At 37.3% G+C, this 23,893-nt stretch overlaps 1 protein-coding gene across 1 annotated transcript in view; it reads right to left on the reverse strand.

Annotated features, from left to right (window-relative positions):
* The window catches only part of ARFGEF1 (ADP ribosylation factor guanine nucleotide exchange factor 1), a 144,865-nt gene that overhangs the window by 42,669 nt on the left and 78,303 nt on the right, over positions 1–23,893 (reverse strand). The window contains exons 15-20 of the mRNA XM_025395254.1: positions 20,490–20,601; positions 18,726–18,931; positions 18,378–18,462; positions 13,748–13,919; positions 11,591–11,742; positions 433–561 (exon numbers count right to left, since the gene is read on the reverse strand). Of these exons, the coding sequence (XP_025251039.1) occupies positions 433–561; positions 11,591–11,742; positions 13,748–13,919; positions 18,378–18,462; positions 18,726–18,931; positions 20,490–20,601 (856 nt within the window). The remainder of the gene's footprint in view (positions 1–432; positions 562–11,590; positions 11,743–13,747; positions 13,920–18,377; positions 18,463–18,725; positions 18,932–20,489; positions 20,602–23,893) is intronic.

Here is a 23,893-nt window from a genome sequence, read left to right on the forward strand (position 1 = left end):
AAAAAAAAAAAAAAAAAAAAAAGAAAAGTATGTATTCAATATTTACATGTCTTAAAGATAACCTGCTCTTAGGCTTAAGTTATAAAATCATACATCCTTGTATATAAACTGATTCAATAAAATATTTTATATGTTTAAACAAGATGTTCAAATTAACATAGGAATTCAAAGTCTTGAAAACTTTTTATATAATCTTCAATAAGACAAAAAACTGTAACCGAAGTTATAATGATAAACTTTAGACAGATCAGTATAGAACTACCCCTTCCATAACAGCCTCTCAGAAGCTTAAACATTAAGATTCATTTAAATTCCATCATAAACTTGAAATTAGTTTTTAATGTCACACATAAAACAATTATTGTAATTTAAACTATTGTAATGGCATAATTAATGTTCCAAACTGGCTACAAAGACAAAATTCTCTGTTACCTGAATGCTGAAAATGCATGCAATTCTGATTGCACATCTTATACCTTCCAGGCAAAGAGAGGCTACTTCAGTATCATCACAATCTTGTAGACCCACACTGAATGCAGCCAGAAAAGGTGTCCAAGCCAACTACAAAAATTAAAAATTGTATTTTAATTAAAGTTTATGATAACACATTAATACTTCTCAAAGCTTTTAGACAATACAAGTTCTTAAAAAAAGAAATGAATTTCTTAGCAGTTATCTAGAAAGCTTTCTTAAATAAAGGGGGAAAACTATATAATGTTGCCTGGGCTTGAATAAATGGGAGAACAAAATAATAAATTCAATAGAGGACCTTAGGCATATTTTAAGAACTGTACCTATAAATTATTCACATCAATTAAAAAATGGAAATAATCAATTTTCATAAAAATATTAGTTTTACCCGACTTCAGAACTCCTCTCCTTGTAAGCTTTGTCTCTTGCAATATTTCACATACTGTATTTCCAGTAAGATCCTGTTAATCATTTTCCTACTTGAAACAAACAACATTGTTCTCTTTTCTTTAAGCCCATTCCCTGAACATCATTTAGCCTAATTTTTAAAAAATAGTTAAATATTTTACATTGAGACCTAAGTGATATTTCTGGTTTTCAGTTGGACAATATTTAAAAAATAGTTCAATAAAATACTTCCTCATGATACACTGTGGAAGACAACAAATACTTATTGAAATTTTACCATCGAAACTTTGAATCCTGAATGAAGTTACAATATAAAGGAAAAAAGACGCTACTTTTTGGCCACTGAAAATTCTAATAAAATACATAACTTTGAAATGTCTGATGTAAAAGTATTCAACTGCTTTTAAGTGGTCATCATAAAGAAAAACTATATATAGCCATATAGCCATAAAGATGAAAAATGTTTCTATCAGTGTGCTATAGAAATTACAACCAAATTTTTAAAAGACCTATAAAGTATTTAGCATTACTAAGGAAAGCAATTACCCAGAGCTTTGTTTCTAAACTTCAGAAAGTTGAGAAGTAAACATTTATGATCTCTAAATAAAGAACATAAGCCATAGAACCTAGGTTCTAGTCTCAGTTCTGCCACTTATTTAATCTCTCTGAACCTCACTTTTCTTCATCTATTATATTTGAACTGCCACTACAGAGAGAAGCTGTGAGAAACGTAAGTGCAGTACTTCTAAACTAGGAAGTACTATATGACAGCAATAACTTACACATTTTGTGGAGAAACAGTGTATCTATTTGGAAACCTGTGTTATATTTTACACAAGAAGAGATACAAATGGTTCTTAAGGCAGTGAAAAAAAAATGTTTAACTCCTTTAGGAATCAAAGACAATGATTTCTCCTATCAAATTACAACTAAATAATATCCAGGCAGCAGTTAAACTGCACTCATAACTGTACAAACCTTTGTGGAACACAGTTTGGCAATACATTAAAAAGTTCTTAAAAATGGATAATACGCAGGAACAAGAGGGCCAAAAAGACAGCTCCACCAATCATCCCCCATGCAGGAACACCAAATTTAACAACTATCTACACACACACACAGACACACACACACACACACACACACACCCCTTCTTAAGAACCAAGAAACAGGTGAGCACTCACAGTAGCTGGTTTTAACTTCGTTTCACTGAAAGGGACACCGAAGAGGGTAGGAAAGACAGTCTTAAATCACCAATGCCATCCCTCCCCCATCTCCCATCAGCGGCCCTGTGCTGCGGAGAGAAAATCTGTGTACTTGGGAGAGGGACAGTGCAGCAACTGTGAGACTTTACACTGAACTCAGTGCCATCCCATCACAGTAGAAAGCTGAACTGAGCTGATGTCCACCCACAGAGGAAGTATTCAGATGAGCCACAGCCAGAGAGGCATCACCCATCCTAGCAGTAGGAACCTGAGTTCCAGCAAGCCACACCAGCATGGACTAAAGTGTTCTGGGGCTCTCAATAAACTTGAAAATCAGTCTAGGCCACAAGGACTGCAACTCCTAGGCAAGGTCTAGCTGTGCTGGGCTTGGAGGCAGTGGACATGGGGGATACACAACCTACTCAGACACCAGCTAGGGTGGCTAAGGGAGTGCTGGCATCACCCCACCCCGAAGCATAGCTTGTAGCTCCAGAACAGACTCCCTCCTTATGCTTAAGAAAAGGAGAGGGAAGAACAAAGAGGACTTTGTCTTGCATCTCTAAAATCAGCTCAGCCACAGTAGGATAGGGCACCAGGCAGAGGTGTGAGGCCTCCTTTCCAAGCCCTAGCTCTGATTTCTAGACACATTCTAGGCCAGAAGGGAACCCACTGCCTTGAAGGGAAGGGCCCAGTCCTCAGAGGATCCATCAATTGCTGACTAAAGAGCCCCTGGGCCCTGAATAGCCAAAGTGATATCCAGGTAATACACTGTGGGACTCAGGTGAGACTCAGCGCATTCCCAGCTGTGGTGGCTATGGGGAGGGACTCCTTCTTCTTGCAGAGGACAAAGTAAAGGGGACTTTGGCTTGCACTTTAGGTACCAGCTTGGCCACAGAAGGGTAGAGCAACAAGTGGGCTCTTGGAGACCTTATTCCAGGCCTTGGCTCTGGGATGGCATTTCTGTACCTGTCCTGGGCCAGAGGGAAGACCATTGCCCTGAAGGGTGAGTCCCAGCCTGGCAGCATTCAAGACAAGCTCAGGAGAGAGCCCTTGGCCCTTGTGAACATCAGCAGTAGCTTGGCAGTACTCCCCATGGGCCTGTGGTGGTGATGGCCACGGGCTAAGACTCCTCTGCCTGTGAAAAGGGGAGGGAAGAGTGGGAAGGACTATGTCTTGTAGTTTGAGTGCCAGCTCAGCTGCAGTAGAATAGAACACCAGGTAGATTCCTAAGGTTTCTGACTCATGTCCCTGGCTCCAAGATAGTATCTCTGGACCTACCTGGAACCTGGGGGGTAATCCAGAGAATTCTTCTGAATGTTATTGAAGACCACTAAGGCGATACCTCTATGAGTCTGCAAGAACCACAGAGTCTGCAAGTAACCCACCGTTACTGGGCTTGGGAAGTCCCCTAAAGCAGATATGGCATGGATCATAATACCCAAGTATATTAGTCCATTCTCAAGCTGCTAATGAAGACATACCCAAGACTGGGTAATTTATAAAGAAAAACAGGCTTAATGGACTCAGTTCCATGTGGCTGGGAAGCCTCACAATCATGGTAGAAGGCAAGGAGGAGCAAAGTCATGTCTTAGCAGCAGGCAAGAGAGAGCTTGTGTGGGGAACTCCTCTTTATAAAACCATCAGTTCTCATGAGACTCATTCACCATCACAAGAACAGCATGGGAAAAGACCTGCCCCCCAGATTCAATTACCTCCCACTGGGTCTCTCCCATGACACGTGGGAATTATGGGAGCTACAATCCAAGATGAGATATAGGTAAGGACACAGCCAAACCATATCATCAAGTCCTTTTGAATACCTGGAAAGCCTTCCCCAGAAGGATGGGTACAAACAAGCCCAGACTGAGAAGATTACAATAAATACCTAATTACTCAAAGCCCAGACATCAATGAACATCTGTAAGTATCAAGACCATCCAGGAAAACATGACCTCACCAAATGAACTAAATACCAGGGACCAATCCTAGAGAAAGAGATATATGTGACCTTTCTGACAGAGAATTCAAAAGAGCTGCTTTGAGGAAACTCAAATAAATTCAAGGTAACACAGAAGAAATTCAGAATTCCATCAGATTAATTTTTAAAAGGATTAAAATAATAAAAAAGAATCAAACAAAATTCCACAGTCGAAAAATGCGGGCCAGGCACAGTGGTTCACGCTTGTAATTCCAGCACTTTGGGAGGCTGAGGTGGGCGGATCACCTGAGATCAGGAGTTTGAGACCAGCCTGGCCAACATGACAAAACCCTGTGTCTACTAAAAATACAAAAATTAGCCAGACATGGTGGCAGGTGCCTGTAATCCCAGCTACTCAGGAGGCTGAGGCAGGCAGAACTGCTTGAACCTGGGAGGCGGAGGTTGCAGTGAGCTGAGATCATGCCACTGCACTCCAGCCTGGGTGACAAAGTAAGACTCCATCTCAAAAAAAAAAAAAAAAGAAAGAAAAAAAACGAAAACATATTTAGCCATTTCCTTTTTTTTTTTTTTTTTTTGAGGATCTCACTCTGTCACTCAGGCTGGAGTGCAGTGGCATCACAGCTCACTGCAACCTCCACCTCCCAGGCTCAAGCAATCCTCCCACCTCAGCTTTCCTAGTAGCTGGAACCACAGGCACAAGCCACACTACACCTGGCTAATTTTTGTAGTGACGGGGCTTCGCCATGTTGCCTTGACTGGTCTCAAACTCCTGGGTTCAAGCGATCTGCCCACTTCAGCCTCCCAAAATGTTGGGATTACAGGCATAAACTACAGTGCCCAGCCCCATCAGAGTCTCTTAATAGCAGAACTGATCAAGCAGAATAAAGAATTCGTAAGCGTGAAGACAGGCTATCTGAAAAAAATACAGTCAGAGGAGGCAAAAGAAAAAAGAATGAAGCACACCTATAAAATCTGGAAAATAGCTTTAAAAGGTCAATTCTAAAAGTTATTGGTCTTCAAAGAGGCAGAGAAAGAGATAGAGGTAGAAAGTTTATTCAAAGGGATAACAACAGAGAACTCCCCAAACCTACAGAAAAATAACAGTATCCAGTACAAGAAGGTTACAGAACATCAAACAAATGTAACCCAAAGAAAACTACCTCAAGGCCTTTTAATAATTAAACTCACAAAGGTCAAACATAAAGGACCCTAAAAGCAAGAAGAGAAAAGAAACAAATAACATACAACGAAGTTCCAATATGTCTGGCAGGAGACTATTCAGTGGAAACCACAAAGGCCAGGGTACAGTGGTATGACATATTTAAAGTGCTTATGGAAAAAAAACTTTTACCTGAAAATAGTACATATCTGGTGAAACTATCCTTTAAACATGAAAGAGCAGTAATTTCCCAAATGAAAGCTGAGGGATTTCAATACCAGACATGTTCTGCATGAAATACTAAAGGGAGTACTTCAATCAGAAAAAGGACATTAATGAGTAAGAAGAAATCATCTAAAAGCACAAAACTCACTGGTTATAGAAAGTACACAGAAAAAAATAGTATTATAACACTCTGTAACTGTGACATGTAAAATACTCTTAAGTAGTAAGACAGAAAGATGACCTACAGCTTTTCAAGACACAGGCAGTACAATAAGGTATAAACAAAAACAACAAAAGGTTAAAAAGCGGGGGAACAAATTAAAGTGTAGAGTTATTGGTTTTATTTTCACTTGTTTATCTGTTTATGCAAGCAGTGTTATCAGCTTAAAATAATGGGTTGTAAGATAGTACTTGCAAGCCTCATAGTAACCTCAAACCAAAAAAACCTATAATGAATAAACAAAAAATAAAAAGTAAGAAATTAAATCAAACCATCACAGAAAATAACCTTCACTAAAAGGAAGATAGGAAAGAAGGAAAGAAAGAAAAGACCACAAAACAACCAGAAAATAACAAAATGGGAGGAGTAAGTCTTTACCAAATAGTCATGCTGAATATAAATAGGCTAAACTCTCCAATAAAAAGATATATAGTGGCTGAATGAATAAAAACACAAGCCTCAATGATCTGTTGTGTACAAGAGACACACTTCACCTACAATGATACATACAGACAGAAAATAAAGGGATGGAAAGATATTCCATGCAAATGGAAAGCAAAAAAGAGCAGGAGTAGCTATACTTACCATCAGACAAAATATATTTCAAGACAAAAACTAGGAAGAAAGAAAGCCAATATGTAATGACAAAGAGGTCAATTCAGCAAGAGGATATGCCACTGTGTGAGGGTGTGTGTATGTGTCTGCATACATACAGATGCACACCCAGCACTGGAGCACCCAAATATATAAAGCAAATTATTAGAGCTAAAGACAGAGACAGACCCAATACAATAACAGCTGGAGACTTCAACACCTCATTTTCCATATCGGACAAATTTCCAGCAGAAGATCAACAAAGAAACATCAGATTTAATCTGCACTACAGAACAAATGGACCTAATAGATATTTACAGAATATTTCATCCAACAGCAGTAGCATACACATTCTTTTCCTCAGCACATGGATCATTCTAGAGGACAGACCATATGTTAAGACTCAAAACAAATCTGAAAACATTTTTAAAAACTGAAACAATATGAAGCCTCTTCTCTGCTACAATGGAATAAAACTAGAAATCAATAACAAGAATAATTTTAGAAACAATACAAACACATGAAAATTAAAGAATATGCTCCTGAATGACCAGTGGGTCAACGAAGAAATTAAGAAGAAAACTGAAAAATTTCTTGAAGCAAATGATAATGAAGATACAACGTACCCAAACCTATGGAATATAGTGAAAGTAGTACTAAGAGCGAATTTTATAGCTATTAGTGCCTACATCAAAAAAGAAGAAAAACTCCAAATAAACAACCTAATGATGCATCTTAAAGAACTAGAAAAGCAAGAGCAAATCAAACCCAAAATTAGTAGAAGAAAATAAAGATCAGAGCACAAATGAATGAAATTGAAATTTTGAAAATACAAAACATCAACAAAACAAAAAGTTGGTTTTCTGAAATGATAGACAAACTTGACAAACCTTAACCAAGACTAAGAAAAAAAAGACCGAAGACACAAGTAAATAAAATTAGAGATGAAAAAGGAGACATTACAACTGATACCACAGAAATTCAAAGGATTCTCTTAGTGGTTACTCTGAGCAACTAAATGCCGGTAAACTGGAAAATCTAAAGGAAATGGATAAATTCCTAGACACACAGAATCTACAAAGATTGAACCAAGAAGAAATTCAAAACCTGAACAGACCTATAACAAGCAATGAGATCAAAGCCATAATAAAAAGTCTGCCAGCAATGGAAAGCGTGGGATCTGATGGCTTCACTGCTAAATTCTACCAAACATTTAAAGAACTAATACCAATCCTATTCAAACTATTCTGAAAACAGAGGAGGAGGGAGTATTTCCAAACTCATTCTACAAGGCCAGTATTATCCTGATACCACAACCAGGCAAAGACACATTAAAAAAAAAAAAAATTGCAGGCCAATATCACTGATGAACATGGATGCAAAAATCCTCAACAAAATACTAGCAAACCAAATTCAACAACACATTTAAAAGATTATTAATCATGACCAAGTGAGATTTATCCCAGGGATGCAAGGATGGTTCAACATACACAAATTAATCAATGTGATACATCATATCAACAGAATGAAAGACAATACCATATGATCATTTCAACTGATGCTCGAAAAGCATTTAATAAAATTCAACATCCCTTCACGATAAAAACTCTCAAAAAGGTAGATATAGAAGGAATATTCCTCAACATAATGAAAGCCATATACAACAGACCACAGCTAGTATTGTACTGAAAAGGGAAAAACAGGAAGCCTTTCCTCTAACATCTGAAACATAATAAGGATGCCTACTTTCACCACTGTTATTCAACAAAGTACTGGAAGAACTAGCTGGAGCAATCAGAAAAGAGAAAGAAATAGAAGACATCCAAACTGGAAAGGAAGAAGTCAAATTACCTATTTGCAGGTGATATGATCTTATATTCAGAGAAGCCTGAACACTCTACCAAAAAAACTGTTAGAACTGATAAATTCAGTAAAGCTGCAGGATACAAAAAACAACATACAACATTCAGTAGCATTTCTATTTGACAACAGTGAACAATCTAAGAAAGAAATTTTAAAAATTAACCGAAGAAGTGAAAGATCTCTACAATGAAAACTATAGAACAGTGATGAAAGAAACTGAAGAGGACACCAGAAAAATTGAAAGATATTTTGTTTATGGATTAGAAGAATCAGTATTGCTAAAATGTCCATATTACCCAAAGCAATCTATAGAACACCATGACATTCTTAATAGGAATAGAAAAAAAAAATTCTACAATTTATATGGAATCAAAAAAGACCCAAACAGCCAAAGCTATCCTGAACAAAAAGAACAAAACTGGAAAAAATCACATTACCTGCCTTCAAGTTATACTACAGAGCTATAGTAGCCAAAATGGCATAGCACTGGCATAAAAAGAGATATGTAGATCACTGGAACAGAATAGAGAACCCAAAAATAAATCCATACATCTACTGAATTCATTTTTTACAAAGGTGCCAAGAACATACATTGGGAGAAAGGACAGTCTCTTCAATGAACAGTGCTGGGAAAACTGGATATCCATATACAAAAGAATCAAACTCCTTTATCCTTTATCTTGCCATATACAAAAATCAGATAAAAATGGATTAAAAACTTACATCTAAGACCTCAAACTATGAGACTACCGTAAGAAAACACTGGGGATACTCTCTAGGACATTAATCTGGGCAAAGATTTCTTGAGGAATACCCCACAAGCACAGGCAACCAAAGTAAAAATGGACAAATGGACATATCAAGTTAAAAAGCTTCTGCAAAGCAAAGGAAACAATCAACAAAGTGAAGAGACATCTCACAGAGTAGTGGTTCTCACTGTGCAGTTTGGAGAAGGTGCAATACTCTCCAGCGCCACCACTACCATTACTATAAATAATGTTTGTAAAATTCACACGTAGTAAACAATTTAGGACAGTCATGCCTGCTTACAGATGTTATTTGTCTGTTAAAACTAGTCTACAGATTGTTTCATGAATGCTTTGTCAAATTATGATAAAGTGCAATAATGTTTGAAGACTATAAGTGACACTGTATCTTGTTTCTAACAAGATAAACTTTGTTTTTGTCCTTGCTTTATCTCAAAAAAAGTGTATATCCCTTAATATTATACATTGCATTCCAGGAATATATCATTCATTCCTTCCACCCAGCCAATGTTTATTCATTGAGTTCTTAACACAAGCCAGGAACTATGATCGATGTTGGGAAAAATGAACAGATGTAGTTCCTTACCCCATAAATGTATATAAATAATGTATATACAGACAGTTCCCAACTTACAATGGTTCAATTTACCATTTTTTGACTTTACAATATATTCATACAACTATTGTTTTTCATTTTCAGTATAGCATTCAATAAATTACATGAGATATTCAGTACTGTAGCATAAAACAGGCTTTGTGTTAGATGATTTTGACCACCTGTAGGCTAAGGTAATTATCCTGGGCATGTTTAAGGCAGGCAAGGCTAAGCTATAACGTTCTGTAAGTTAGGTGTATTAAATACATTTTCCACTTAAACAATGGGTTTATTGAGACATAATCCCATCGTAAGTTGAGGAGCACACAAATCTGTACACAGACATACATACAGATAGACAGACATACAGACAGACAGACAGATGGATAGATAAATCTATAGATATATTGAAGGAAAGGCATAGAATATTATGAATTAGGGACCTAGTTTAGATTAGAGGGGACAGTGCAGAACTCTCAGAGAGGGTGATATTTATTTATTTTTATTTTTGAGACAGAGTCTCATTCTGTCACCCAGGCTGGAGTGCAGTGGCCTGATCTTGGCTCACTACAACCTCCATCTCCCAGGTTCAAGCAATTCTCCTGTCTCAGCTCTCAAGTACCTGGGACTACAGGTGCACGCCACCAAGCCCGGCTAATTTTTGTACTTTTAGTAGAGATGGGGTTTCACCATGTTGGTCAGTCTGGTCTTGAACTCCTGACCTGAAGCAATCCACCCACCTCAGCCTCTCAAAGTGCTGGGAATACAGGCGTGAGCCACCGTGCCTGGCTGAGAGGGTAATATTTAAACTGGAAACTATTCAGGCAAAGAAGGAAAGAACATTCTAGACAAAGGATATACCTCATATGAATGCCCTGAAGAGAAAATAACTTAAGATGTTCTAGAAACCAAAAAATACTGGTGTGACTGCGGCATAGTAAGAGACAGAAGAGATCTAGTGATGAAATTGGAGAGGCAGGTGGAGCCAGATCACAGAAAGTCTACAGACACCAACGGTGTGTCAGGTTTCATGGTATCATGCAAAGCCAATAAAAAGCTTTAAGTAAGAAACTGGCATTTCATTTGGTATTTTAAAAAGATCACTCTGGTCTCTATAAATGGGTAAGAGGAGTGAAAAAGTAGAAATGAAGATGCCTGTTAGGAGAATGCCACAGTAAGCAGAGGGAGAAATGAGGGTGTCTGGAGTAGCACTGTGGTAGCAGAAATGCCATTGAGGGAAAAGATTGTTAATTCTAGTTTGGAGGATGTTTAAATAAACTACAACAAATCCAGAGAACAGATCATAAAAGCTCACTCTCATCTCATGATTCTTCATCAACGTTTAGAAACAGTGTATCACATGGACCTTGAAGAAGAGGTAGAAGTACTTACAAAATTTTGGAGCTAAAAGGAAGCACAAGAATCCCGTAGTCATCTTTTACTACCCACACATACGTGTAGTTAGAATCAGAGTAAGCATCAGATTATGATCTTTAGCCTCCATAGATTATCCTGCCATATGATCTCATGAACAGGAATATACTTTACCAACTTTCTCTTTTCAAACTTAACTAGACACCACTTCACTTTGCTACAACTCTTGTAATGCACTGCTTACTCATTCTGGAATTTGGAGAATGAAGAAGGAATGGGAAATCAAATTTTAAAGAGTAAGTATCATTCTCACTAAATCAACCCACAAACAAATAATATTCTCTTCTGTTCCTTACCCTACTTTCCGGGCCCCAGGCATACTCAGAAGCCTGATGTAAGATCCTGGGGCCAAAGCACTTGAAGAAAACAAGAGCCTCATGATCATTTGAAATGTGAGTTAACTCCAAAGATTTAAGCATGACTAATTTAGAGAAAATCGGGCCAAGGATTAACGATCATTCTCCAAAACTTTTCTATTCTTAATTCCCAGGATTACACAACTATTAATTATAGTGAGTAACTCTTCTTGTTCTAAGTAATAGAAAATTTGTATCTACTATGTCCTAAATAACATGTTATATGAATTTCACCTCAATAGGTCTACACTAATGTGTTATATCACCGTATCCCTTCCTTAACTTAAAAATATTATAAATGTACGGTTATATATAACCGTACACTGCAATCAGATGTTACTTGAAAATTCTTACCTTAAACATGGGCCTCACATGCTCCAAATGTGTTGCACTTGTAAAAGGTGCCTGAACATGGCTCACAGCCTCCATGAGTGCTTTAGCTGTCTTGGCCATCTGCTCCATTTCTAAGTTATACAGAAGTCTTCTTTGTTTTTCACTGGCTACATCTGAAACAATAAACACTATCAGCATTTAAAATATAAAACATTTAAGAATTCTATTTTGATGTTTTACTATCAAATAATAAACACCACCAACACTAATTTAAAATAATCCTAAGAAGCAAGACACAAAAGATCCCATATTGTATGATTCCACCTATATGAAAAATCCAGAATAGGTAAAATCCACGGAAATAGAAAGTAGACTGGTATTTTCCAGGGGCTGGGGGAGAGGGAATAAGGAGTAATTGCTTGATGGGTTTGGAGTTTCATTTTGGGATAATGAAATATTTTGGAATTAAAAGTGGTAGTTGCACAACACTGTGAATGTACTAAATGTCGCTGAATTATTCATTTTTAAATGGCTAATTTTATGTTATATGAATTTTGCCTCAAAAAATAAATACCTAGACTGGGAGTCAGGAATAAGTGGAAAACCTATGAAAAGGGAAACGAGTACGTACAACTGTCACAATAAAATTATTAGGGAAACAACCCAAACATGGAACTGGAGAAGAGTAGAGAGGTAAAATGCAATGGTATCTGGCCGGGTGTGGTGGCTCATGCCTGTAATCCCAGCACTCTGGGAAGCCGAGGCAGGCGGATCACCTGAGGTCAGGAGTTCAAGACCAGCCTGACCAACATGGAGAAACCTGGTCTCTACTAAAAATACAAAAAAATTAGCCAGGTGTGGTGGCACACGCCTGCAATCCCAGCTACTTGGGAGGCTGAGACAGGAGAATCGCATGAACCCAGGAGATGGAGGTTGTGGTGAGCCGAGATCGCGCTGAGCCATGATCATGCCATTGCACTCCAGCCTGCACAACAAGAGCAACACTCTGTCTCAAAAAAAAAAAAAAAAAAAGAGGCAATGGCATCTTTGTACCACACAGGTTTGAATGACAGCTCCTGAGTTAACAAGAAAACAACTGGCCATAACTTAACTCCAGGGTAATTTTGGTGTTTTCAGCACACCACCATCTCCTTCCCATTTCCAGCTTCTCTTATTTCCTACCACCATATATAAAATAGGACAGAAAAAGAGGGATATGAGGATGATACAATATATAATATTCTTTTCTCCTGCCATTTGGATTTACTACTGTACTTTGTTTAAACTTGAGATTTTAGTTCCAAGTGGAAGTGCTCAGAAATGCAAGAATCCTCTTTCTATATTACTGTTATATTCTTGAGCCATTACCCTCATCGCATTCCTGTAGTCAGATTTCAGCTCAAACTTAATTACCACTGTCCACAGGTACAGAGTGTCTAGAAGGGGGCTGGGTTCACAGGTGCCTCCTGGTGCTAGTTAGATCTAGGGACTCTATAGTGATATAACTTGTGGTCTGTTTGAGGTAGCCATTTCTAACTCTATGAGCTCTCACCTGATCCTAAGTCTCCCCACCTCTTCCAATCATCCCTACTTTCAGCTTCCGTTTATGTGTAATAAAAGATGAACAAATGGAAATATATCGCTTGAAGATGATTAGGAAGAAGAAAAAATGACAAGGGTCTTGAAGCCTGACTATTGAGTCTAACTACTCTTTATGACCTCCAAATCCTTGCTGGTGTTAACTACTAAACGGATCCGCGTATATTAAATGCACATTGACACATGCATACAATGTATTCCATTTTCCACTAATCACTGGTCAATGTTATCTTTCTTCAGAATGTGGGGAAAAAAATACAATCACATCACCAAACTCTATTATAATATTTCTCATCAAAACATGGTTCTTAACAGTATTTCTAAGGTTACTTTATTCTAAATAAAGTGAAAAACTCTCTTTTAAATTATAAAGTTTTTTCTTTTTTAGAGACAAGAACCTCGCTATGTTGCCTATGCTGGTCTCGAACTCCTGGGTTCAAGTGATCCTTCTGCTTCAGCCTCCCTGAGTAGCTGGGGACTATAAATGCAAACCACCACACCTGACCATAAGTGAAAAACTCTTAGGAACCCATATTTTCCCCCTTGAACAATCAGAATTCAATTAATTTAGATACTTACTTTGTTTACTTGATTTTGTAGGGATTGTTAGTTCTTTTGTTTCTTTCATTGATATCTTTTTCCCAGCTATTTCATTATAGATGGCTGACAGATACTCTTCAGGAAGGTCTTTACTGTCATTGATACCTCTATTCATCTTAATGTACTGTTCCTTTGTCATTTTATTTTTCACCTAAATATGAAAAACCATTATAATTCCTAAAAATTAACATAAAGGTTACACTTGTATTTTAAGGTATGAATATTTACATAAGAGATTTTGTAAATACTTTTGAGGATAGAAACTGGAAAACATTCAACAAAATATAGATAAAAATGAAAAAAAATCACAGAAAACGAAGGCAATACAGAAAAGACCCATTCTGGCATAAACTAATTCACGCTCTGAGGTGGACATGAGTAATGTGCAACCAGAAAGGAGGGAAGTTGAACAATGAAAATATTTGTTTTTGCCCAAGGTTTAAGAGCTCCTGCAATCTCTTAATAGGGCCATGACAATTATTGGAAACAAAGGTATCGAAAACATTCAAATCTTAGTTTAGAAGAACATAAATGTGCTGTTAATGAATATTAAAGTTGACTTTATATACAATGGGTATAAACATAACAATACTTGAGATTTATTTAAAACCAGATAACAATCTCTCTGATTGAGTCACTGTGGCAACTGAATTATGTCAGGTGATCTGTACAAAGTATCCTTGGAATGTTTTGTCCTGTGTAAGAGTACCCTAAACAGAAATGCCTTTTGCACCTTGATAAAGCTGTGGAATACAAGTTTGGAGTCTGTAAGATGGTAGGCCTATTAACAAACTTGGGAACTAGCATAGCCAAAATGTTTACACTTTACCTCCAGAAACCTAGATAGAAAAAACCCAGAAGTCTTATGTGATGTTTCCGAAGAGACACTTATTTAATTAAATATATTTCTACATGTTATATGATGTCTCTGAAAAGATATTTATTTAATTAAGTATATTTCTACCACCTTCCACAAAGAACTTAAGGTAAACTCTTAAGATATGATTCCTGTAAATTTACATGAAAGTACACAGAAAAATAATCAAGCGAGTCATCAGAAGCTTGCAAAAATAACTATAGAGAGTGTGGTGTTATGTGCCTGTAGTCCCAGCTATTCAGGAGGCTGAGGAAGGAGGATGGCACAAGCCCAGGAATTCAAGTCCAACCTAGGCAACATAGCAAAACCCTGTCTCAAACAAAAAGCAAAAGTACAGAGGAACCAAAACTTTCAGAAAATGTAACTGGGATACATACACTTATTTACTTCAGATAATTCTGCAAACAGATTTTTCTAACATGTCAGAAAGGGAGGCAGGAGTGCTTTTCCTACAAAAATGTAAAAATATTACCATGAAAGTTTTCAAGCGTAATGTATCATTTAATGGGATAAAATGCTATCATCTTACAACTTCAAAAACTCATCTTGAGTCACGGCACAAAAAAAAAAAAAAAAAAGAAAGAAAGAAGCTTTTTTAACTAAAGTTCAGGTGAATGCTTAAAAAACACACCAGGAATAACAAAATAAAAGACTACACACTGCTGCCAGTAAGAAGTAAAGGAAGATTAAAATCACCTGGAAATTTTAAGCATGGTAAAATGTTTTAGCATTATGTCAATCAGAAGCAAAGAAAAGTCTTTTTTTTTTTTTTTTTTTTTTTTGAGACGGAGTCTCACTCTACGGCCCAGGCTGGAGTACAGTGGCCAGATCTCAGCTCACTGCAAGCTCCGCCTCCCGGGTTCCCGCCATTCTCCTGCCTCAGCCTCCCGAGTAGCCGCCCGCCACCTCGCCCGGCTAGTGTTTTGTATTTTTTTTTTAGTAGAGATGGGGTTTCACCGTGTTAGCCAGGATGGTCTCGATCTCCTGACCTCGTGATCCGCCCGTCTCGGCCTCCCAAAGTGCTGGGATTACAGGCTTGAGCCACCGCGCCCAGCCGAAAAGTCTTGACAGAAAATCTGAAGTAGCAGTTTATTGTCTCTGGATCTGGGTTAGGGATCCCATACGTGGGTGTACAGAATACTTTGCTTTCGGGTCCCCAAAATAAAGCACACTGCTTCACACAGAACACTTCTGTCACAGTAGAAGTCTGAAGCTGTATAAAACAAAATCTGACTTTTCTTCTCCTGACATCTTTTATGGAATATTCTACTCCTGACTTTTATCCTCATGTGCTTGTATTAAGCTGTGCCTTATTTAGTGTTTAAATCACTTAAAGCCAGTTGTTACTACTGATGATTATTGTATACACAAAAATTAAGTGTGTTCTAAATACGCCTAAAATTTTTTTTTAAATCACTGACTCTCTCACACACTACATAAAAAATAGCATAACTATAAATATTCTGGGTGAAAAGGGAACATAAACAGCTTGTTAAAATCCATCTATATTTTAAGTTTGAAAAGAACTAAGAATGAGAATTAGTTTTAAGAAATTCCTTTAAAGTTATTTGTATTTTAAAATGTTGTCATTTGTTATAGTTAGTTAAATCAACTGAGGCCAAGATCATGGGTACAATTTTCTAACAGATTACTTAGCTTCATAGAAACTCACAAGCTGTTCTACAGCTGCAGGCTGCATAGCAGCACATGACACCAGGCAGCAAGCTACTAAGGAACAGTTGGACAACAAGCAGTTGCCACCGCTAGACTAGGACTTCAAGCACGTGTTCTGCAAACAGGCACTGTTACACTGAAGACGGGACACTGTTGTGAAGGTAATGCTCCCTAACTGTTATGTCCTTAGAAACTTTTCACAGTCTGGGTACTTATGAAAAGATATAAAAGGAATTTTTAATATTTCTTCAAAATCACATAAGTATGTACATATGTATAGGAAGACATTGCACAGGTGCATATAATACTGCTTATTCATTTATAGAACCAAATGTCTTTTAAAGCATAGCCTTTTAAAATCAAATGTATGTAGTAAACCCAGGTTAAAATATTCTAGTTTAGATTGAAAAATCAAATGAAAAAATTAGACTGAAAACTCTGGTGTAAAAATGCAAAAAACACAAATACAAAAAAATCCCAACTATGAACTACCTTATAAAGCCATAGAGTAAAAGTCATCACGCTCGATAATAAAAGCCCTGAAGGTGAGCTGCTTTGACTATACTGCCAATAATATGCGAGAGGCAAATCTTGAATTATTAAAATCTTTAATAAATTTTTAAAAGTCCTATATAAAATCAAGTACATTTGTGGTAAATGCATAGTTGCTCAATATTGTGTTTAAAACAGGAGTAACTTCATACATAATCATATGTATATACATATATATATAATCGTATACATTCTTTAGGTTTGGTATATACTCTCCTTATCTACTCTGCTTTAAACATCTCAAAACAGACACAAAAAATCCCTATACTGCAAAGGTTAATCTCAAAATTCAAATAAATTTTAATTTTTCCAATACATCTCAGACTAGAAAGTAGGTAATTTATTTTACATCCTAAGAATAACAAATATCATTAGATACCTACCCCTAGAAGTACTAAGAAATCCTTGCAAATAATTTATAAAGGTAATTTTACCCAAGGATGTCAATGTGTGTTTTTAGAAACTAAGCAAAAAATACTAAAACTATAAAATCAAACTTTTTTGGTAGATATCAGAAATCAAGTGACAGTTCTTTAATATTTAAGAAGGAAATATGAACTTTATGAGGCAAAAGAAATGAACATTTCTAGGTATCAGGTATCTTTAAACTATGATTAACTTTTTAGGTACGATGGTATTATGGTTATGTTTAATTAGAGTACTTCTCTTTTAGAGAAACATACTGAGATAAATGCAGATGAAATGGTATGATATCTGAGATCTGCTTCAAAATTATCTAGGGGAGGGAAGAGATACAGATACAAGAAGACCGGCCATAAGTTGATAACTGTGGAAGGCAGGTAATGGGTACATTAGAGTTCATTATACTAATCCCTCTACTGTTGAAGTTTGAAACATTTTTTTTCTTTTTTTGAGACACGGTCTGCCTCTGTCACCCAGGATGGACTGCAGTGACACAATCTCAGCTCACTGGATGACTTGTGCCTCCCACGCTGAAGTGATCCTCCCACCTTAGCCCTCTCCAAGTAGTTGGGACCATAGGCACATGCCACAGTGCCCAGCTAATTTATGCATATTTTGTAGAGACAGGGTTTCATCATGTTGCCCAGGCTGGTCTTAACTCCTGGACTCATGTGATCCACCTGTCTCGGCCACCCAAAGTGCTGGGATTACAGGTGTTAGGTACCACGCTTGGCCTGAAACATTATATTTTTTAGAAAGATGGTTTATACACAGTGTTTTTCCATCTTGTGACAAGTAGACATAAGACCTATAAACGTCTTGTTAGATTAAAATTTATCTTAAGCTTTATACAATTGTCAATCATGAATGACAAATACAGACACATTTTATAGATAACTGAAAGTCTGATTTTAATTACTACCAGAAGTTGCTTTTGTAAAACATTCACCACCCCAAATTAAATACCCAAATATGGTGACTGGTTTAACTGAATAAAACTAAAATTTCAACTATTACTTACTGAATTCAGAATAATGTATTTATTTTGTACCACTTATTGTAAAACTGACTTAAAAGACATACCTGTGGACTGTGAAGGTCTGTGGTCAACATGATAATTGAATAAGCCAAAACATAAGCAGTATCCGCACTAGCAAAGAGAGTTTGTCTGGAAAAATAAATTTATCGTGTTATAAAGTACTGTTTTACATAGATTCATTTAAATAAGTCACCTCAAATCCCATAGCATTTGTATTTTTCTAAGTATCTCACATTATAATTTTTTATGGATTTGTTTTGACTTCCAGATTGTAGACAATCTAAATTCTCTAAACAGGAGATTAGGTCCTATTATCTATAAATCCTTGGATGCTACCTAGCACGGTGTTTTGGATATAACAGTCAGTCAATGAGCATTTGAACCTTATTTACCCTTGGTTGCATTCTAGGTATCTTGCAGCAAATTTTTCCATTAATCGATCGATTTTCTGAGCTTCCCCTGGAAGACGAAATCCTTCTAGAAACATACGAAGGGCTGAAACGAAGTCTTTTCCTGAAAAGTCATGTTGGTCCACATATGCATACATGACTTCTTTGTTAAATTTATCATTATCTCCCAGGAACTCACCCACTTGAGTCTAAAGTAAAAACAGAGATAGAAATTGATATTTTCTTTTCTTTCTTTTTTTTTTTTTTTTGAGACGGAGTCTTGCTCTATTGCCCAGGCTGGGGTGCAGTGGCGCAATCTCGGCTCACTGCAACTGCTGCCCCCAGGTTCAAGCGATTCTCCTGCCTCAGCCTCAAGTAGCTGGGATTACAGGCACCTGCTACTGCGCCTAGCTAATTTTTTTTGTATTTTTGGTGGAGACAGGGTTTCACTATCTTGTTCAGGCTGGTGTTGAACTCCTGACCTCAGGTAATCCACCCGCCTGAGCCTCCCAAAGTGCTGGGATTACAGGCATGAGCCACCGTGCCTGGCCAGAAATTGAGATTTTCATGAGATGTTTACATTCGCCACACGGTTACTTAAAAAGTAGAAAATTTCGTTAAGATCCACAGGCTTTTGACTACAGAGTTAACAATTTCAAACACAAAGCTTGAAGTTAAACACACTAACTGCCTTCATAAAAGTATCAGGAAATTCTTTTGTTTAGAAAATTTAAAAAGCAGAATTTATATTTTAGACACACAGACACACAGACACAGACACAGACACACACACACACACACACACACACACACACGTCATCACTCAGTATCAGTGGGGGATTGGTTCCAGGACCCCGCATGGATAATCCATGGATGCTCAAGTTCCTTATAAAAAATGGCATAGTATTTGCATATAATCTATGCACATCCTCCCATATATTCTACTCCCATATCTAGATTACTTATAATATATAATATAATGTAAATAGGTTTTCTGCATTGTTTAGGAAATAACTACAAGAAAAAAGTTTGTACACATTCAGTACAGATGCAATCACCCATTATTCCCCCTGAATATTTTCAATTTGTGGTTGGTTGAATCCACAGACGTAGAATCCATGGATACAGAACTCATGGCTACAGAGGGCCAATTACAGATGATTTTATAACCAAGAATATTCTTTTTGTTTGTTTTTGAGACAGACTCTCACTCTGTAGCCCATGCTGGAGTGCAGTGGTGCAACCTTGGCTCACTGCAACCTCCACCTCCTGGGTTCAAGTGACTCTCCTGCCTCAGCCTCCTGAGTAGCTGGGATTACAGGCGCCCACCACCACACCCAGCTAATTTTTTGTATTTTTATTAGAGACAAGGTCTTGCCACATTGGCCAGGCTGGTCTCGAACTCCTGACCTCGGGTGATCTACCTGCCTGGGCCTCCCAAAGTGCTGGAATTACACACGTAAGCCACTGTGCCCAGCCAACCAAGGTTATTCTTTATGTTTTACTTACCTCTATACTTAGGAAAGCATTTTAAAGGAGTCACAATATGTATTATTAACTTAAAAAAGAATTTTACAGAAAAGGGGCCAGGCGTGGTGGCTCACACCTGTAATCCCAGCACTTTGGGAGGCTGAGGCAGGAGGACTGCCTGAGCCCAGGAGTTCAAAACTAGCCTGGGCAATATAGCGAGACCCTGTCTCTAATAAAAAGAAAAAAAAAATCCCAAGAATTTTACAGAAAAGGTTAGAAAGAAAATGGTATTCTTACAGAGTCTAATCTTTCCTCTTGATGTAAGAATTGGGCAATATCTTCAGGTGTGGTGCCAAGCATCCCTTGTTCTTGGAGGTACTGTATTCCTCTCTTTGGTTTCTTATTAAATCTAGATGATGTTAAAGTTAATAAGAACATTAAAAATAGAAAACCATTCGTAGTCCCTGAAAAGATCTTAAACCACAGTAAATTAATTTTCTAATAGCACCCAGAAAAACAGCAGCTTATTTAATACAAATCAGTATATGAATATACAAAATAATTACACTGTGCCAAGTTTTCTTTATTTTCTTTATAGAAGTAAGTCTCATATGGAAGGCCATCCTTATTACTATCATTTCACTGACTTTTTGTTACAGTATGAAGCATTTTTTAAATCCATATCGACAGTGGGAAATTAGACTAAGAGAGACTATTAGAGAGAAAGCCATGTAATAGACGAACTTTGAGTAAGGCTGTGAATACTAAATATCTCATACAGGCATACTTCATTTTATTGCACTTCAAAGATATGTGGTTTTTACAAATTCATGGTTTGTGGCAACCCTGCATTGAAGGTCTATCAGTACCATTTTTCCAAAACCACATGCTCACTTTGTATCTGTGTCACATTTTGGTAATTCTCACAATAGTTCACACTTTTTCATTATTGTATCTGTTACTGTGACCTGTGATCAGTGACCTTTGATGATGCTATTGTAATTGTTTTGGGGTGACACAAACCACGCCCATATAAGATGGCAAACTTAATAATCATATGTGTTCTGATTGCTACACTGACTGGTTGTTCCTCATCTCTCTTCCTTTCCTTGGGCTTCCCTATTCCAAGACAAAAAAATACTGAAATTGGGCCAATTAAGAACCCTACAATAAGTGTTCAAGTGGGAGGAAGAGTCGCACATCTCTCACTTTAAATAAAAAACTAGAAATGACTGAGCTTAGTGAGGAATGCATGTCAAAAGCCAAGACTTACTGAAAGCTAGGTCTCTTGCGCCAAATGAAGTTGTGAATGCAAAGGAAAAGATCTTGATGGAAGTTTAAAGTGCCACTCCAGTGAACACACAAGTAGGAAAGCAAAACAGCCTAAATGCTGATATGGAGAAGGTTTTCATGTATGAAAAGAAGATCAAACGAGTCACAACATTACCTTAAGGCAAAGCCTAATCCCAAGAAAGGCCCCAACTCTCTTCAAGTCTATAAGGCTAAGAAAGGTAATGAAGCTGCAGAAGAAAATCTGGAAGCTAGCAGAGGTTGGATCATGAGATTTAAGGAAAGAAGCGGTCTCCATAACATAAAAGCACAAGGTCTGATAGCAAGTGCTGATGGAGAAGCTGCAGCAAGTTATCCAGAAGATCTAGCTATGATCATTTATGAAGATGGTTACACTAAACAACAGATTTTCCACATAGATAAAACAGTCTTTCTTCTATTGGAAGAAGATGCCATCTATGACTTTCATAGCAAGAGAGGAGAAGTTAATGCCTGGCTTCAAAGCTTCAAAGGACAGACTGGCTCTCTTGGGGGCTAATATAGCTGATGACATTAACAAGTCAATGCTCATTTAAAAATTCCAAAGATCCCAGGGTCCTTAAGAATTACATGCTAAATCTACTCTGCCTGCACTCTAGAAATGGCACAACAAAGCCTGGATGACAGTACCATCTGTTTACAACATAGATGACTGAATATTTGAAGCCCACTGTTGAGACCTACTGCTTCAAAGAAAAGATTCCTTTTAAGAGATTACTGTTCATTGACAATGCACCTGATCACCCAAGAGCTCTGACGGAAATGTGCAATGAGATTAATGTTGCTTTCATGCCTGCTAACACAATACCCATTCTGCAGCCCTTGGATGAAAGAGTGACTTTGTTTTTGTAGAAATGTAGTCTCGCTATGCTGTCCAGGTTGATCTCAAACTCCTGGACTAAACTGATCTTCCCACCTTGGCTTCCCAAAGCTGGGATTACAGAGGCATGAGCCACTGTGCCCTTTCCTCAAGAGTAACTCTGAATTTCAAGTCTTTTTTTTTTTTTTTCAAAGAAATGGGGTATTGCTACATTGCGCACACTGATCTTGAACTCCTGGCCTCAAGCCTCATGAGTAGCTGGGATTACAGGTGTAAGCTACCATGCCTGGCTAACTTTCAAGTCTAGAAAGAAATACATTTCATAAGGCTATAGCTGCCATGTAGAGAGATACTTCTACTGAAACTGGGAAAAGTAAATTGAAAACCTTCTGGAAAGGATTCACTGTTCTAGATGCCATTAAGAACATTTGTGACTCTTGCGAGGGGTAAAAACACCAACATCAATAGGAGTTGGGAAGAAGCTGACTCTAACCCTTATGGAAGATTTTGAGGAGTCCAAGACATCAGTGGAGGAAGTAACTGCAGACGTGGTAAAAGTAACAAGAGACCTAGAAGTAAAGTGTGAAGATGACACTGAATTGCTGTAGCCTTATGATCAAACTTTAACATATGAGTAGCTGCTTCTTACAGACAAGTGAAAACAGTGATTTCTTGAGATGGAATCTACTACTGGTGAAGATGCTGTGAACACTAGTGGAAAGAAAATTAGAGATTTAGAATATTCCATAAATTCAGTTCATAAAATTACAGCAGATTTTGAGAGGACAGACTCCAATTTTGAAGACATATTACTGTAGGTAAATACTAACAAACAGCATTACATGCTACAGAGAAATCTTTTGTGAATGGAAGAGACTATCAAGGCAGCAAACTTCACTGTTGTCTTATTTTAAGAAATTACCACAGTTACTCCAACTTTCAGCCACCACTACCCTGATGAGTCAGCAGCCATCAACACTGAGATAAGACACTCTACAACAAAAAGATTACAACTCATTGAAAGCTCAGATGGTTACTAGTATTTTTCAGCAATAAAGTATTTTTAAATTAATGTGTGTACATTGTTTTTTAGACATAAGGGGATTGCAGGTTAATAGACAGTATAGTACAATATAAACGTAACTTTAATGCACTAAGAAATCAAAAAAATTGTGTGACTCACTATATTGCAATATTTACTTCACTGCTGTGGTATGGAACTGAACCCACAGTATCTCTGAGGTACTCCGAATATACATTCTCCCTTAATCTTCAAGTAATCTTGGCTCATTTGTCCAAATTAATTAGACCACACAAAACCTTTCTCATTTATAGCTCCAGATTCTCTCTCACTCCCTTCTCCTTCCTCTGCTCCCATTCCCTAAATCTATTTTCAGAGTCTATTTCCTCTGCTTGTCTTTTATCTGCTCCATTCACAGGGGAGTCTCCCTCAGGCTTAAAGATACAATTCAAATGTTACCTCTTTGTTTACAGATCATTTACTCCCTACTTTCGTTACTTTGGTGCTCCAACACCTGTCATTTGGGCTATT

This window comes from Theropithecus gelada, chromosome 8, assembly GCF_003255815.1.
Source record: "Theropithecus gelada isolate Dixy chromosome 8, Tgel_1.0, whole genome shotgun sequence".
Lineage (NCBI taxonomy): Eukaryota > Metazoa > Chordata > Mammalia > Primates > Cercopithecidae > Theropithecus > Theropithecus gelada.